Genomic DNA, 17,777 nt, shown 5'->3' with positions numbered 1-17,777 from the left:
ACAATACATGAGATGGAGTACACTACTAGCTTATTTCACAAGAGATTTTGTGATGAGGCTGATGGTCACTGCCTTCAAAGCAGCAGGTTCTCAAGAAGGGGTAAGTGGCCACTAGAGGTGAATTATTTCCTTCACAAAGCCAGATCATACACTTGGAAAGGTTTACCCACAATTTTGAGATTAGGTGCCTTTCACAAAAGCAATAGATCCCCTGAACTTGAGATACCAGTCTCAAAAGACAGACACAATCTCCCCTCCGCCCCCCCAAAAAAACACAAACATATAACACAGCTCCTATTTTGAGACATCAAGCCTCTTTTTACAAAGCATTTGCCCCATGCTCCATCTCAAATGGTACATAACCAGAAACCCAGCTATGGTTCCATCTACTGTTGGATGAATTTGTCCTTGACCCAGCCCGAAGAACCAAACCTCCTCTGATTCAAATAAAGTTTAAAAAGGGGGGAAATGTGTGTGTGATGTCTGAAGATTTTGAAGCAATTTCTTATTTCCAACACAGAGTACAAAGACAGAACAAAATAAAGTAACATTTCTTGAAACAGTTGCTTGAAAAAAAGGAAAAAAAAAAAAGGAACACCAAAACTTAGCATTTTATTTCTACAGCACACCATATAAATACTTAGCACTCATATGCTGCTTTTAGTTTGTAGAATTAAGAGTACTTAACAAATGTAGCGAATATAATTATCCTCATACTAGAGTCAGGGAGAACCAGGCACACAGAGGATAAGTGACTTGTGCATTCACACAGTAAATAAAAGGAAGAACTGGGAAAAGAACCCAGATCTCCTTTCTCCCGTTCCAGTGCTCAATCCACTGAATCATGTTGCCTCCCAGCTAAATGACTGTGGCTAGCAGCCTAACAGTTCTGCCTTCAATAATCACAGACACAAATATAGCACACAAGATGACACCTAACATTTTTAGCTCACTTTCTGAATAGTCTGAAAAGAAATAAGAAATTTTCTCTATTACATTAAGCCATAATTTCATCAAGTTTAAAACTCAATTTCCTCCCATCAAAGTAAGTAAATGATACAGAGGGCTGTAAACCTTCCTTAGCTCCTACACACTTATTTTTTTATTTCAATATCAGCAGAAAGCGACAGAGTCCTGTGGCACCTTATAGACTAACAGAAGTATTGGAGCATAAGCTTTCGTGGGTGAATACCCACTTTGTCAGACACACGTGGTGAAAATTTCCAGAGGCAGGTATAAATATGCAGGCAAGAATCAGTCTAGAGATAACAAGGTTAGTTCGATCAGGGAGGATGAGGCCCTCTTCTAGAGTTGAGGTGTGAACACCTACGGAGAGAAACTGCTTTTGTAGTTGGCTAGCCATTCACAGTCTTTGTTTAATCCTGAGGATTAAACTTCTGTTAGTCTATAAAGTGCCACAGGACTCTTTGTCGCTTTTTACATATCCAGACTAACACGGTTACCCCTCTGATACTTAATACCAGCAGAAATGCAAAAAAGGGACTAGAAATAAAATAGCCATGGTCATGGTCTCAGGTCAATTTTATACTCTTCCAGCATCATACAGCTAATGTTATTGTTACTAGGCTGGAGACTGGGGGTGGGAGGCGGGTTACAGCAATCTAGTCACTTTAATGGAGGAAGGTGTAGAGAGGGGGCAGGAGTGCTCTGGACTTTTTGACCTGTCAATGGAAACCAACTTTTATTAAGTTCAAGTTTTCAGATTTAAAATTTACATAAGGGTGGGGTGCAGGAGGGGATATTAGACCAGTTACAGAGGGGGTGGGGGGGAGTTTACTTTATGAAATCTTACCTTTTAAAGCCAAAAGCGAGACAGCCTTTAAAATGAAACAAATCCGCAGAGGGCATACTTGGTGAAGACACTGTAAAAATAATAAATATTTAGAAGAATCTCTCTTTTAAAAAAAGTTATCTGCTCAACTAGAACAGGACCTAATGGAAGTGACGCTTTTTCCTTATTATCTAGTAAATATTAATCATCTTTGTAAATCACCATTAGAAACACAGGAATTGCCACACACTTAATCCAAAAGCAAGGTCCATCTAGCCCAGTATCCTGTCCCTTGGCAGTAGCAAGTACTAAACGGTAAGAATCCTGCTATAGGAAGATGTTGGATAATCTGTCCTCCACATTAGGTCCCATCCTGGTGTTTAATAGTAAGAGACTGGTCCAAGGCCTTGTCTACACTACACAGTTGTATCAACAAAAGTCAGGTTTCGTTGACAAAACAGTGGAGGTGTACACACCACAATACTCCTTCTGCCAACAAAATTCTCCTGCTTTGCTGACAAAATAAAACCACATCGACGAGAGGCAGAGAGCTTTTTGCAAAGTCATATTGACACAGTGTCAGTGTAGAAACCGCGCTTGGTTATATCGCTGTAAATGGCCTCCAGAAGGTATCCCACAATGTCATCCTGACCACTCTGGTCAGCAGTTTGAACTCCACTGCCCTGCACCCGGACACACAGGCATCTGCCATTCCCTCTTCAAAGGTCTGGGAATTTTTGAAATTCCACTTCCTGTTAGCTCGGCATGGAGAGCTCACATGACACCTTCCCAGCATGTCGGCTCCATGCAGCAAACACTCTCCCACTTAGAGCACACCGGAGCTGTTGGATCTGCTGACTATATGGGGAAAGGAGACTGTGCAGTCCCATCTCTGCTCCAGCTGTAGGAATTTTGATAACTACAGGCAGATTTCTCATGACTTGTTGGATAAGGGCTATGAATGGGACATGCAGCAATGCAGCGCAAAGAAAAAGGAGCTGAGGCAGGTGTACCAAAAGGCAAGGGAGGCAAACCATCACTCTTGTGCTGTGCCGAAGACCTGCCACTTCTTTAAGATGGACGCCATCCTTGGCAGCAACCCCACCTCCACCACCAAGAGCCCCAGGGATACTTCAGCGAGGTTGGAGGCAGTGAATAGTGGACCTAATCCCGAAGACAAAGTCGTGGATGAGGAAGTCGAGTTGGAGGACGACATGGCAAACACAGCAGGGTCATCCAGTGACATGGTGAGCCAGGATCTCTTTTCCACTCCAGAGGAGTCTAGTCAGCCCCAGCACTCTGTCTGATGCGCACGATGAAGGAGAGAAGAGCCCTGGTAAGTGAACTTTTTGAGTTGATGCTGCTGAGTTATAGGAGGCAGAGCTGTCCTTTGCTCTGTATATTGTAGAAGTGGGTGAAGGGATAGAAATGTACCAGACTACCTATGTTTGAGTGTGCTCCACATTCCCCTCTGCAGCTAAGCAGTGCAGCGGAACAGTGTGTTAATGCACACTGAGATTTCAAGGAAACTTTCCTGGAGGTACTCGCCAATCCTCTGCTAAAGGTTCCATGGCAGAGCTGCTTTGTTCCTTCCCCCATTGTAGGAAACTTTCCTGCTCCACTTGGCAATTACTTATGCAGGGACCAAAGCAGCACACAGGTGAGCAGCATAGGCACTGGGTCTGAACCCACAAGCAAGCAGGAGATGCACCCTTGCATACCCCTCAGAAGTCAGATATCAGCTTCAATGACCCCCGCAGAAAATAGGGGCAGAATTTACAATCCTGTCTCTAGTCACCTGCACTGATCCCCTTAAAAAAACAAACAAGCACACACTTAATACTGTTTGCCCCATCTTGAATGCCCAATGCCCACGCAGGCCGAACTCACCATGCTTAGGACATTTGCTGAGAGGTGGGCTTGCAAAGGGAGTGATAAAGTGATTTGTGTGTTAAAAGAGGTGCGTGTTACTATAATGATTCAATGCTGTGCATGAACTAACAATCATGTTGCTCTGTACTGCTGCTTGTGCTTTCGTAGATGTGTCCTTCACACCAGCAAAGCGCCTCCACCAGGTAAGGAAAAGACCAAGATGGAGCAAGGATGACATATTCCGAGAGGTTTTCCAATCCTCAGAAGCCGAAAAAAAAGAAGGCGGGGAGCAGAGGGAGATCCTGAAGGAAAAATTTAAAATATGAACGCAGGACAAAAAGGAGAGCGAGGAGCACATCGTAAAGGTCCAGGAACGGATGAGAAAAGTGATGGAGGAGCAAACAAAGATGTTGACGTCCCTACTCATGCTCCAGGCAGAACACATGCATGCTCTCTTCCCCAACCCCATCCCCACAACCAATACAGAACTGCTTTTCTTGCCCTCCCAAAACTCCTCCCACACATTTCTTGCAACCTCTTCGGAACATCTCATTACCCAGTTCACTCCACCCCTTTTGACAGCTTCCAAAATGATAGCAGAACTTATACACAGGTATGAGAGACTACACTACTCTGCACTCTTATCTCCCTTCCTATCAAGCCTTTTGTGTGTATTGTTAATTGGTTTAACAAAAATAAAATCTCTGAAAGATAAGCAGTCGTTATTTGTCTCCTACACATGGTGGTTGCTGCTGCCAGTAATACATAGTGGCAGTTTGATCATTTGTTGACTACAAATCCCAGTCAGGAATCATCACAATTTTCATGCAAGGTGGCAAGTTAACAAAGCATGGCAGAGTGCTGTATAGAAAAACATGTAACTGGTGCTCATTATCAAAATGTTGCCTCAAAGCCTCCCTGATTCAAATAGTCCCTTGTTGTGCCCCTCTAACTGCCTGGTATCTGGTTGTTCAAATTCAGCAGCCAGGTGATCCGCCTCCTTGATCCACTCCGGGGAAACTTTTCACCCTTAGCCTCACAAGGCAGGCTGCTATGACTATGGAATGCTTTCCTCATTTAGGTCTAACCTGCCATAAAAGGCAGCACCAGCGTGCTTTTAATTTGCCAAAGGTACATTCCACGGTCATTCTGCACTTGCTCAGCCTATTATTGAAGTGTTCCTTACTGCTGTCCAGATTTCCCGTGTAAGGCTTCATGAGCCATGGGAGTAAGGGGTACGCTGGATCTCCCCAAGGAACACTATAGGCATTTCAACATCCCCCCACTGGAATCTTCTGGTCTGGAAACAAAGTCTCTGCTTGGAGCTTTCTGTACAGGCCAGTGTTCCTGAAGATGCATGTGTCATGCACCTTCCCAAACCACATCGCGTTCCACAAGCACCTGCAATATCTTAGAGAAGTACCCCTTTCTATTGATGTACTCTGTCGCAAGATGGTCCGGGGCCAAAATTGGAATATGCGTGCCATCTATCACCCCTCTGCAGTTAGGAAATCCCATTGTCACAAAGCCATCCACTATTTCACGCACACTGCCAAAACTCACAGTCCTTCATAGCAGGATGCGATTAATGGCCCTACACACTTGCGTTACCACAGCCCACAATGGTCGATTTTCTGAACACGCTCTGCCGACAGAAGGAGCATAGAGTGAACATGCACAAACTATGTAATTATACTGTTTTCTGATTATCAGCATAACTTGAGTTGACAAAATTCTGTAGTGTAGACAAGACCTAAGACCTGAAAAGCATTATATGTTTAAGACACCATCCAAATGTTTTCTTCTTATGGCCGTTATTTGACAACTCTGGATATTCTTGTTACCCATAAACATCCAATCCATTTTGAATCTTGTTAAGTTTTCAGACTCATCAGTATCCTGGCGCAATAAGTTCTGTGGCCTCATTACATCTTATGCAAAAAAGGTATTTCTGTTTGAATTTGCCATCTTTTCAAAGGGGTCTACTCTTCCATAAGTGACCGTGAGATTTCAACTCAGTTAAATCTCATTAATGCTAACAATTTACATGTTAGTCCTGTACACAAGATAATATAGGGAAGATACGCCCAAGCGTTATAGAAGTTAGCACTCTTGGGAAAAATGCAACAAGATTAAAAAAATTTGGATTGTGGCATTCATTACAAAAGAGAACACAAGCTCCAGGGGAAATGGCTTGAAAGTCAGTACATTTTACACAAGTTAAAAATTGTTTCAGGTCCTAAAGTATGCTTGCCAAATACTGGTGGTTTTACAATCACATTTTCTTATTTTTTTTTCCTCTTTCCACTGTTCTTGAGTAAATTACCCACAAACAAGGGAAACTAAATACCCACAATACAGGAAAACAGTGAAACTGATTATCTCTCAAGTGCCATCCAATTAACTAAGGCCTGGTCTACACTAAACCCTCCCCCCCCATTCGAACTTACCGCGGTCCAGATGTGGCAGGCAGGCTTCCCGGTCGACTCTGCGTACTCCTCGCGCCGAGCAGGATTACTGGAGTCGACAGGGAGCACTTCTGGGTTCGATTTATCGCGTCCAGACAAGACGCGATAAATCGAACCCAGAAGTTCGATTGCCTGCCGCCGAACCAGCGCGTAAGTATAGACAAGCCCTAAGTAAATCAACAGAATGAGACATAGAAAAATACTTTTGCTTTAATAACATTCGGCTGTAGCAATCTTAAGGGTTACTTTTATCAATATGAGGTGAAAAATTCAAGGAAAATTGTGAAATTAAGTATCCCTTAAAGCTCATTTAAAAAATTCTAAAATTTATTCCCCATAACCCCTTGTTTTCTGAGTCCCTAGCTGAGCACTTCTGCATTTCAATCTTTCCAGAACGTTGGTTCCCACTCCAGCATAACACCCCTGCAATCACCGAACCGCAATGATGCATTTAGACTTCATATGAAGCAAATTCAGTTTTCCAATATATGCTGTCTTATATGTGTTTTTTTTTTTTTTTTTTTTATAACCTATTCGAATGGTGTACGGTTGACATTATAATTAAATTAACCCCATGCAAAGCTGAATGAATCACTGCTGTTCAATGAGGGCTAGGGTGTCATTATCAGAAGGGCTATATGATATAGGTAGGTAGAAGATGTGAAAAGAGGATTGCTGACCTGAGCAGAAATTATTACACACACACACACACACACACACACACACACACACACACACACACTCCAAAATCTGAAATGTTTGTTTAGTTTTTAAGAGAACCTTTACAGTTGATTTTACAAAATCCCCAAGTAAAAAACATTTTTCCAGTGGCATATTAAACTTTCTGCTCAAAAAAAGACCAGCATAAAACCTCAATATGCTCAGCTGCTGCTGACAATCGGCAACCTGGTTTCCTTAGCAACAAACAAGTCTGAGAAAATCAAAAGAAGCTGACAATGAAGTGGAATGGAATGGCATGATAAAGGGGGAAAACAGCTCTCGTCTATGCTGCCTTATGCGCCCAGATTCCTCAACTGATGCTTCACAGTTCTCATTTTGTCAGTAACAGAAATCTATACATTATAGGGGATAAGAAGCAGAATCAATAGACCTTGATAGCAGCCAACATTAATGCTTCACCTCCACTGACTGCACTGGTGAGACAATCAGTTTTTTCCCTATAAAATTGCATTAACAAATTTATACGGTTTACTGTCTGTGCCTTATTTTTTGGGCGCTGACGAGATTAACTGGCATTAATGAACATTGGGCCAACATTAATTTTACAAAAGTAATTTCCTTTTAAATTAATGTTTGCAAGGTAAACATTTGCATGCTTTCTTCAATTACAAACCTTAGTATATGGAATACTACTACAAAAGATGGTTGCTCATGTAATGAATTTGTCTCTGGCTAAATAATCTACTATTTAAAACTACATCAAGAGTGACAATACAAAACCACCGTTACTGGATATACTAAAAGTTGATCACTCTAGCCAAAGTCAAAAAATAAAGGACACTTAGTCTTGCTTCTTCAAGTAACAGAAACTTTACAAAATGTTTCATTTCCAGCAGAGCTACCATTGCTCCAGCCAGGCACTACTACTCTGTTGTCTGAAAGAACAGCTAAGTATTATATTTTCATGGTGTTATTGACTGGGGTAACAGGAACAAAAGATAGCAGAATTCAGAGTGAATTTTATAGAATCCATAATTGTTTACAAGATAAGTAAGTACCATAAATAATCAGGTTAGCAATGTTGCAACTATATAAGCATTACACATTAAATAAACTTAAACAAAATACTGTCGATCTTTAATTTTACAAGGATACTAGTCAAAAACTTAACTAATACCAAATTAGATTTAAAACCTGAAAGTTTTAAACCTTTGATTCACTTTTTAGTTATTTATGGGTTTTTTACATTAGACAATGAAAATAGACTATTATATTCCACCTTTATTTCTAGTTAGTTTTACTTTCAAATTTTCATATAGTTGCACAATGCTGCAGGATATAGGCAAGCTGCAGAAGGATGTTTGCTTTAAAATTTGCCATTTGAATTAAAAATATATCAGAAATTTTTCTATCTTGTTTTATAAATCTCTAAATTGGAGCCAAAGCGATGTACTAAACCTTAGTTTTATTTAATCTGTTTTTGAGTGATACATTTAAATAGTACACTAGACAAACTAAAGAAAACTATCTTGGTGCCAATCCTGCAAAGATTTAAGCACGTCACTGATTTTAATTTAATAAAGGAGTGTGTGTGGGTGTTAATCTATGCAGGATTAGGGCCTATTGAGTACTGCAAAGTCTTCTGACAAAAATCAGGTCCTTAAAAAAAACTTTACGTGCACTACTGTAAAACTAGGGCCTGCTTATCTCATTAGTTATATACTTGCAGCTCCTATTGACAGAGGGACTGATGAGGACATAAAATTAACCTAAATACCACTTTGCCATTTTTGTACCACATTTGTAATTTTTTTTATAAATGTAATATGAAGGAATAAAAAACATGTATGCAAAGCCCATGAGGCATGTTCATATTAAAAAAGCAGTTTAACACAAATGTAAAAAACCCATTGCCAAAAACTGGCAGCTTCAGAAGATATCCTTGAGATCCATTCCACAAATGCCACAATGCCCCCATATGGTACAAACTTCATAACAACCCCAACCACTATCTAAATCACCCTTAAAATGCATGTCTGAATATTTACAGACACACATCAACTTAAGTACTCCATATCGGCATCTGTTAAAAAGACATGTACTAAATACATTGAAGTTACTTACATAATGTTAAAACATTTTCCAGTGTTCCATATATTGCTTCATGTCTTAATTCTGCTAAGAAGAGTCCTTCAGTTTCAAATGGACAGCCATTTTCCTATGGATAAAAAGCATTACACTATACACACCTGGAACCTGATACTCAGCAATATTTTTAAACACTGCCCTCCCCATGTCTCCGCTGAACAACGTCCCCTTTCTACAAATACTTTGGAGCCCCAAATTGTAGACACCATTCTTCTTGTCAAGAGGACAGAATGACAAGCTTCCGAAAGCCCATCGGTGTTACTAATTAGCTGGCCAGAGGAGCCACTCTTTACCACTAAAGGTACAATCCCTCTACAAAGACTGAACATGCACCACCACCAGTAGGAAAGAAAATTCCTGGGAAAAAGAACTAAAACCCAAAGTTTTTGCATAATTGGAAAATAATAAAATAAAGCTACTGAATCAGCTACATGGTATTACTTAATCTTTTATTTCCAGAAATAGAAAAATGCATTACTGAAAAACATCACATGGTATAGCGATTTTAAGATCCTCTTTGGTGAACGGGGAAGAGGAAAAGGTGGGCAAACAATGGAAAATAACTTTAAAAAAAATAGTCCATAGAACAATTAATGGGCTTCTCTGTGTGGCAACTGCATGCCCCAGAACACCACTGGAGTCAATGAGAGTCCTACACACTGAGCAGCTGCAGAATTGGGCCATAACATAGCGATATATAAAATTGTTCATTTAAACTTACCTGTAGCAGAGCACGAAAAGTCTGAATGTCATCAAAATTTGTCAAAACATAGTTTGTGTATGTTTCCACATCAGGTTCCACCCCCAGCTCATGCATTGCTTTAAGGACCCCAATAGTACCTAAAGAAGCAATATTAGAAAGTGTACAGAATGCTGAACAATTTCAGATAACTAAAAGCTCAATTCTTTTTAAAAAGGAAAGATATAAATATTAATCTCCATGCTTATTCAGTACATTTTTCCCCCTCTCTAGTTCCTGCTGCACAGAAGCAGGGCATTTTTTTTTTTTTTTTACTTCAATAATCAAGTTCTTAATTCTGAAATCAAAAATAGCTAAAAATGGTTTATGTCTATCTTATTCCATAGTAAACTAACAAAGACTGAAAACTCTTAGTTCACCCTGCATCTGTGGTGTTAGTAAAGCATACTTTTGGTTTAGTGAAGATGAACTGCTTCATTGGGATTATAATTAAAGAACTAGCACCTATACCTAGATGAGATGCCAGCCCAGAATTGTTGCTCAATTTACTATTTTTACTTCGTCATAAATATTTTAAGACCGTACACTGAAGATGTCCATAATATCTGATGCGCTGAATACGGAAACTAATTTGAACTGCATAAATAAATGCATATAACCAGCTTCAAGACATTTGTGATCGTGTGTTAAGAAACACACTTAGCTTTGATCCTCGTGCCCAACTCTACTGCTAAGGTCCAGGCTTTCAAAACAGGTATCTAACCTTGCATAAGACTGAATAAATATTTACGTGTTCAAATTGGGTGCTTAGGCATCCTAGTGAGTTTGTCTAGTTTGTACACAGATAATGGGCTACATTTTGCAAGGTGCGAAGTTCCCACAACACCCACTGAAATCGCTCTGCACTTGCATGAGGCTCTCAGCACCTCACAAGATCAAGTTCTAAATTTTCAGCATAGACATCTATTTGAAAATAACACAATACCAACACAAGCTAAATATAGTAAAATACATTTTAAGAAACATTAAACATTTTCTTAAAATTGACCACACAGCTATTACACCAATACATCAGCTGTTCTTTTATTTTTTTTCTAAACAGAGAGAAATACTGCTGGTATTATACAACCAATACAGTAATAATAAAAACTAATATTATTCCATTGAATTTTGAAATCTTTATCACACTCAGCATTTATTCTAACAAGGGCATTTCAGTGCTTTAAAGGCTTTTCTTTCAAATTTGCAAGATCTTCCTGAATTTCATTATATCAGACCTAGTTAGCTAACTCTGATTCATGTCACAAACTATCCAGGTATTGGAATTTTTGCTAGCAAAAAATGATTTGTCAGATGCTGCAGGACACCAGATCCAAGCAGCATATGTTTTTTTCAACTTGCCTCTCATATTTGTTACTTTAAAAATGTAAAGTTTCCAAAAGACCCTGTCTTTGCCCCGGAGTGCCACCTATGGAAAAGTGACACTTCCATGAATATTTTATGCAGTGCACTATGGTGCAAATAATCAAATGTGAATTCCCTTTGAGCACTTAAAAATACATGCAGGCAAGTCACACTAAATTAAAGTCGCATCATCTGCTCAAGTCTGCCTTAAACAAAACTCTGTCTGATTTTGGCTGAGAATCTGCAAAATTATGAACAAAGAATTAATTACAGTAAATCTTGCTTGATACCTTTCAGATCTTGACACCCACTTTCTATTTTATGTTTGCAAGATGTAGAAAATGTTAATATAGAGCCCAGGTAATGTTACTTTTCAGAAAGACTGTTCCATTGTAATAGTTCAAGTCAACTATTACAAGAAATAGATGTTTTCAACAGGGAGCTACCTACCACAGTGAATTATGTACTCTAGCTGCAGACTTGGGTTCAAATTCTTATTTAGGTCAGAGTGGAAAATGAGTTTATTGGGCTCTCCCAAATCCCTACTAGACATCTGTCACAAAACCACCACTCAGTTTGGCACAATTCTTGAGCAGAGACAAGGAAGCGTAAGTATTAGACTAGGGTGCTGCAGATGAAGGTTAAGGTTAACTGGCAAAAAGGTGTGAGAAAGGGCAACAGATACCATGGAAGCTATGTCTGGTCGCTATTAGTGGTTTTAACACTCACTCTCATGAAGTTCTCCCACCTCCCCCTCCCTGCCCCAGTTTTTAAAAATCCAAAATATGTCTCATCTTCCCTATTTCGGAAAATGAAGATTATTCATTTTCATTTGGTTTTCTTTAAAAGCTTTCGCTGTCAAGTCAATATTTGCACAGCAAAAACCAGAAAACCACTAATTTATCATCACAAAAGTAGTCCACAGTTTTACGTTTTTAAGTTTTGTTCCATGACACACAGCTTTATTAATTAGCACACCTCTACCCAGATATAACGCTGTCCTCGGGAGCCAAAAAAAAAATCTTACTACGTTATAGGTGAAACCGTGTTATTTCGAACTTGCTTTGATCTGCCGGAGCGCGCAGCCCGGCCCTCCAGGAGCACTGCTTTACCGCGTTATATCCAAATTCGTGTTATATCGGGTCGCGTTACATCAGGTAGAGGTGTATATTAATGTTTTCTCAATATGAAGTTACAAGATACTGTCACTCACATAACACTTTAAAATGTGTCAATCAAAAGCAAAGACATTAAGACCAGTATTTTTGCATCTTATGGCTGCCTTTAGAATTTCTTTGGACATCACAAGGATACCAGTGCTGTTCAGCCTTTTATCTCTCAAACCTAAGCAATGGGCATAAAAACAGCCAGAAGTCAAGACACACAGAATGCAATCATATGTGTCTAGTAAGAGGGAAACTGGCTAATACAAAAAAAAGTCATTTTATTGCATTGTCCCAAAAGAAGTCTTTTACAGTGAACATGTTCTTCATAAAGAAGCTTGTGTGCGTGTAAGCAACATTTGTTAAGAAAGAATGCTCTCAGTTTTCTGACTGAGTTTCTTAAATGGATAACTTTTGTTAAGAGACCGTGCAAAAAACATTTAGAAGGATGCTGTCATGTCAAAGTTTGCCCAAAATTTAGGCTTTAAGAACCTATTAAAAAAAGAAAAGCCAAGAAAATTTCTTGATTTTGCTAAATTACACACACATTTTATTTAAAAAAATCCCTTTACTACGTAAGATTCCTCTGAGTATTTTTGAGATTCCTGAAAATATGAAAATGAATTACTAGAAACTTACTATAAATGAAAGTGGGCTAGTTGGTTTTAATTTCCTAAATTGAGAAAAATGCAAAAGTCAGACAGCCTATAAAGTGAACCGCAAAATTAGTTTAAAGATCTTTCGTTTTTCGTAATCCTTTTTAGTAAACATTTTGAGTCCCCAATCTTCAAAAAAAATTACACTCACTTAACTTTAAACAGGTAAGTAGCTCCAGTGAAGTCTACAAGTCTACTCACATACTCATAGTTAAGCACTTGCATAAGCATTTGAACACCGAGGTGTCTTGAAGCTCACATAATAAAAAGTGAGCATGGTTTTAAAAAAAAAAATTTTCAATTGAGATTTTAAATATAATTTCACTATTTAAAATAGGCTGATGTTCTAATTTAAAATTAATGCATTTAAAATATAACAAATTTGAATGTATATGTTTTATTTAAGACAGAATGCACATTTACAATGCAATCAAACTCAGTGAAATATAGCAAGTTATTGATATTTCTGTTAATTATTTGGATGTGCCCAAAAGCATGCTAGATCATTCCACTCCTCTGCCTCAGGACTGGCCCATAAATAGACCGTTGAGACATAATTTACATATATAATCTTCGTAATATATTGTGTACAAACAATGCATAGAAGTCAATCAGACTTACTCCTGGCAAGTCTTATTCTTCAGAATAAGTCTGGTGGGTTTTAACTGTCCCAACTGAAACAGGATAAATGTTATTAAACAAAAATTCCAGCACACTTTAACATATATCCTAATCATTATTTCTAAATTACTGGGGAGTGTAGGGGGGAAAATCACAATAAATAAGCAAATAAAAATCATGTTTTATTAAGAATTAATGTTAAACAGGAAACTATTCAACATATGGACAATCTGCTGTAGAAGATTAACTGAACCAGTTTTTATCCATTAAAAAAAGCTCTCTCTATTAAGTTTAGGGGACTTGCTGCTTTACACTATTCTGAAAGTGCGCCTCTTCCCCCCCCCCCCAAATTGGTAATTTTTCAAGCTCTACTTTGGAGAATCAAACCCTCTTGGAAATGGCAGCAAAATGGCAGAACACACTGAAGAAAGAACCCTGTGCCCTAAATGGAGATTCTGCAACAGTGAAAGTTATGTCTAAAACAAGTTTTAAATACCCACCCCCTTTTAAAAACAAAAACAAACAAAAAAACAAACAAAAAACCATATTCCCTAGACAAAATTGTTTGTTGGTCTCACATAGTTGTGCAGAGGAGTAAGACGCCTCCAACCATTTCTATGCCTGATCTTACAGGGCCCTTGGGCTCCTGGGTTCAGACCGGGGTCGGCAACCTTTCAGGAGTGGTGTGCCGAGTCTTCATTTATTCACTCTAATATAAGGTTTCGCATGCCAGTAATACATTTTAACGTTTTTAGAAGGTCTCTTTCTGCAAGTCTATAATATATAACTAAATTATTGTTGTATGTAAAGTAAATAAGGTTTATAAAATGTTTAAGAAGCTTCATTTAAAAATAAATTAAAATGCAGAGCCCCCTGGACCAGTGGCCAGGACCTGGGAAGTGTGAATGCCACTGAAAATCAGCTCGCGTGCCGCCTTTGGCACACGTGCCATAGGTTGCCTATCCCTGGTTCAGACACTGGGTGTCCAGCTTCTGTTCTCTCCCTAATTCATATGATTGAGCTAGTAGGAACGGCCTGAGAGGATGGAGAGGCACAGAGAGTGGATAGAGCCACAGCTTCTGTTCCCCTCCTCACATCTGGCTGAAACCAGCTCTTCTTCTACTAAGGGACAGATTCTACCACTTATTCTCACACTGAGCAGTACCTTATTCCTCAAGTAGCCCCACTGAAATCAATGAAACTTCTTGTTGAGGTAGGTACAATCCTGCACAAGTAAGGGCAGCTGAAAATGGACTTGCGCATTTATTTAGGTCAGATATCAAATAATGGAGTTTTCATTTTGAAAGATGAGGCTATATTCAGGAGAATGGTGTAATGCTGCTGAATGTACAGTCAAAATTTGAACTTAAAGGTGCACTCAAAAAATTTCTAGTGGAGTAATATACCTTAAAGACAAAAAAGTCTGACAAATATTTTAAAGTAGGATTTTCAACTTTTCCTGGGGAACACCATTACCCACCTCAAGGAAACCAAAAAAATCACATTGTATTTATCACATTTATTGGGCTTTTTTATACTGGGTCAATGTGAAAACTGAAAATATTCTCTACTAGCAAAGGGAACCTTGCATACTATATTTTGTAAGTAACTGTTGAGGTGATACTGCAGTGTTCTATAAAAAGCAAAAATAAAAAGCACAGCTAAATATTTTTAAAAATTAGCTTCAATAAACTAGCTAAATGATGCTAAGCAAAAACCTAACACGGCTATACAACTTTGATATAAGCAAAACATCACCCAAAACCATCCTCCACTTTCAAAGATTTTTATTGTATGGTCTATTGACACAATGTGTCCCAATGCTCTTTATATTTGCAGTCCTCCCTCTTTTTTTTTAAACCCTCGCAGCATACCCTTTTCTTGAAAAAGTCTAACTTTGCATTTACTTAACCATAGGAAAATATTAAAATAAACAGCCTGAACTTGCTTTTAGCTTTATCAGCACACAAAATAAAAACATGTCTAATCTGTAATGGGCATATTTAATGAAATTGTAGAAATCTGCTACTCACTCTTGTAATCCAGACAGTTGTCTACAGCATATTCAACCATTTGTCCACTCTAGTTTTATATGACTCAAACAATGGGGCGTCCCTCACTTTCTTTGGAAGACTAGTCCGTAGAATAATTAATGTCAGCAATAAGATGTTCTCCCCAATGTTCAGTTTTTTATTTTCCTTCTACTAGTTATAACCCCTTGGGCCACCCTATATAATTCCTTTCCCCCTTTGGCATTTACACCCTTCAAATACTGGTAGGCAGTTATAATACACACCACCTCTTTCTTCTCCAAGTTATTTAACTTTTAACCTCCCTCAAAGTCCATCCTCTCAATATGTTTTGCCTCTTCTCCAAATTCTATCAAATTTGTCAATACTTTTCTGGTATGGAGATAGCTGCCCAGAAGTGTATGCGGTATGCCACATCAGACTACTGTGGAGAATAGAACCATTATCTCCACTGTGGTATGAGATGTTGTACTCTATATCCACCTTTATTTGATATATCCCAATTAATTTTTGCTCCTAGGAAACACTGAGAACTCAGCCAATTTACTGTCCACTGTCACCTTTAGATTCTTTTCAGCACTACTACTTTCCCTATTGTCTATCAAAAACGAATATCCATTTTTTTTAATACTTCTCCTCACATGTAAAAAAACCAAGCTAATACAATGTTGAATCTCTCTTATTCCCTCCCTCTCCCCCCCCCCCAAAAATCTGAATGCAGGGGAGATTTCACATGGCAAAGGGCAAGAACATTTATTCCACCTATTATATTGATATTTCAGTGCCGAAGGGAACGGTCAACAGTCTTCCTTTAATTTGAAGTTTAACTTTAAGAGTTCTGAGTTTACTCACTGTCGGAGAATAACATAGTTCTCACTCTTTTAGTTGGGTACAGCAAAGTCAGATACTTTATTCTCTCTCTATCAATTGCATAGAGGGAGAGAGTGCACTAGGACACAGGATCTCCCCCTCCTAGGCAGGTCTCTCAACAGGTAAACACTTACAACAAGCATTTATACCTTTTGTTACAGACAATGAAAAGCAACAGCTGCATTTTGTTTATACATAAGTGAGAAAAACAAGGTATCAGAATGACCTATGTAGACTCTTAGTCTACATTCCAGGTTATCTACACATTATCTACACAAGGTCGCAACAACTTCTCACACAGTTCTTTCCCACTCGCCTCACACAATCCTCACTTCTCCAAATCTCGCGTTATTAGGATTACAGTTAGCCTGACACTTGCTAACAATGTTATCTCTGTCATGCATTGCAATCCCCTTCCTGTCAGTTCTTTCTCTGCTTCCACATCACATACTGGATGTTATAAGCACATACACACGGAATCTTCACCCTAAACTTAAGAACTCATAACTGTGAAGGACGAGATGCTAATTTGAGTTCACAAAATAACTTTGTGAATGCACACTATTACCACAGGACCAACAAGGAAGTTACCCTCGGATGTCTTTGTGGGCAGAAAAGGCATGACTTCATTCTAATGCTTACTATCAGTTCTTACTGACAGCCAAGTAAAAGTATTGCAGATTTTTGAAGACTCTACAATTTCAAATTAAACCAAGACACCTCAGATCACAAAAGTTACTTTTCTCACAACAATTAGGTACAACAACCTAGTAAGGCTCTAGAAATATGCAGGAGCCTTTGCAATACAGCATACTTCTAGCATATTTTGCTATTATGTAGGTAGAGCCAAGTTTTGATAAAGCAACACAGCAGTATTAACTGATCAAAATACACATGTACACAAGTATGGATGACAGTTTTGAGCAGGAGTAACTAGAATTATATAGTAGCCCTGCCCTGTTTAGTAGGTTTCAAGAGTTTTTATGCGATCGTGAAAACTTTCCAGTATTCAGAAAGTGTGTGTCGGAGGGCAACTTGCCGTGTGCTCTAGCACCAGCATGGAGCTAAAGAGTTAATAAAAACTGAATATTGTTTTCATAAAGGCTTTTCTAAAAAGGATTGAGACACTTTTATAGCCAGAAACAATTAGGGAATACTTGTTTCAGCATTTCTTCCAAACTGGAATGTGACTGTATATTTAAAATAAAATTGCAATATGAACAGTCTGCTAAAAGCACTTTTTTTTTGTTTGTGCATTTTGTTTGTCACCCAGTGTCACACTAACAACTCTGCATCTCATTCTAAAGCACATTATACTGTGAGATAAGATGAAAAAGACAGTTTTTTGTTTCCCAAGGGGGAAGTACTTCTG

At 38.6% G+C, this 17,777-nt stretch overlaps 1 protein-coding gene across 1 annotated transcript in view; it reads right to left on the bottom strand.

The window, feature by feature from the left end:
- Nucleotides 1–17,777, bottom strand: part of LRPPRC (leucine rich pentatricopeptide repeat containing) — a 171,348-nt gene that overhangs the window by 120,789 nt on the left and 32,782 nt on the right. Inside the window, exons 12-14 of the mRNA XM_054021384.1 lie at nt 9,683–9,801; nt 8,938–9,031; nt 1,814–1,883 (exon numbers count right to left, since the gene is read on the bottom strand). Coding sequence (XP_053877359.1) covers nt 1,814–1,883; nt 8,938–9,031; nt 9,683–9,801 — 283 coding nt within the window. The remainder of the gene's footprint in view (nt 1–1,813; nt 1,884–8,937; nt 9,032–9,682; nt 9,802–17,777) is intronic.

This window comes from Malaclemys terrapin, chromosome 3, assembly GCF_027887155.1.
Source record: "Malaclemys terrapin pileata isolate rMalTer1 chromosome 3, rMalTer1.hap1, whole genome shotgun sequence".
Classification (NCBI taxonomy): domain Eukaryota; kingdom Metazoa; phylum Chordata; order Testudines; family Emydidae; genus Malaclemys; species Malaclemys terrapin.
Note: the sequence above shows the minus strand (reverse complement) of the source record. Positions and strands in the feature narration are given on the sequence as shown.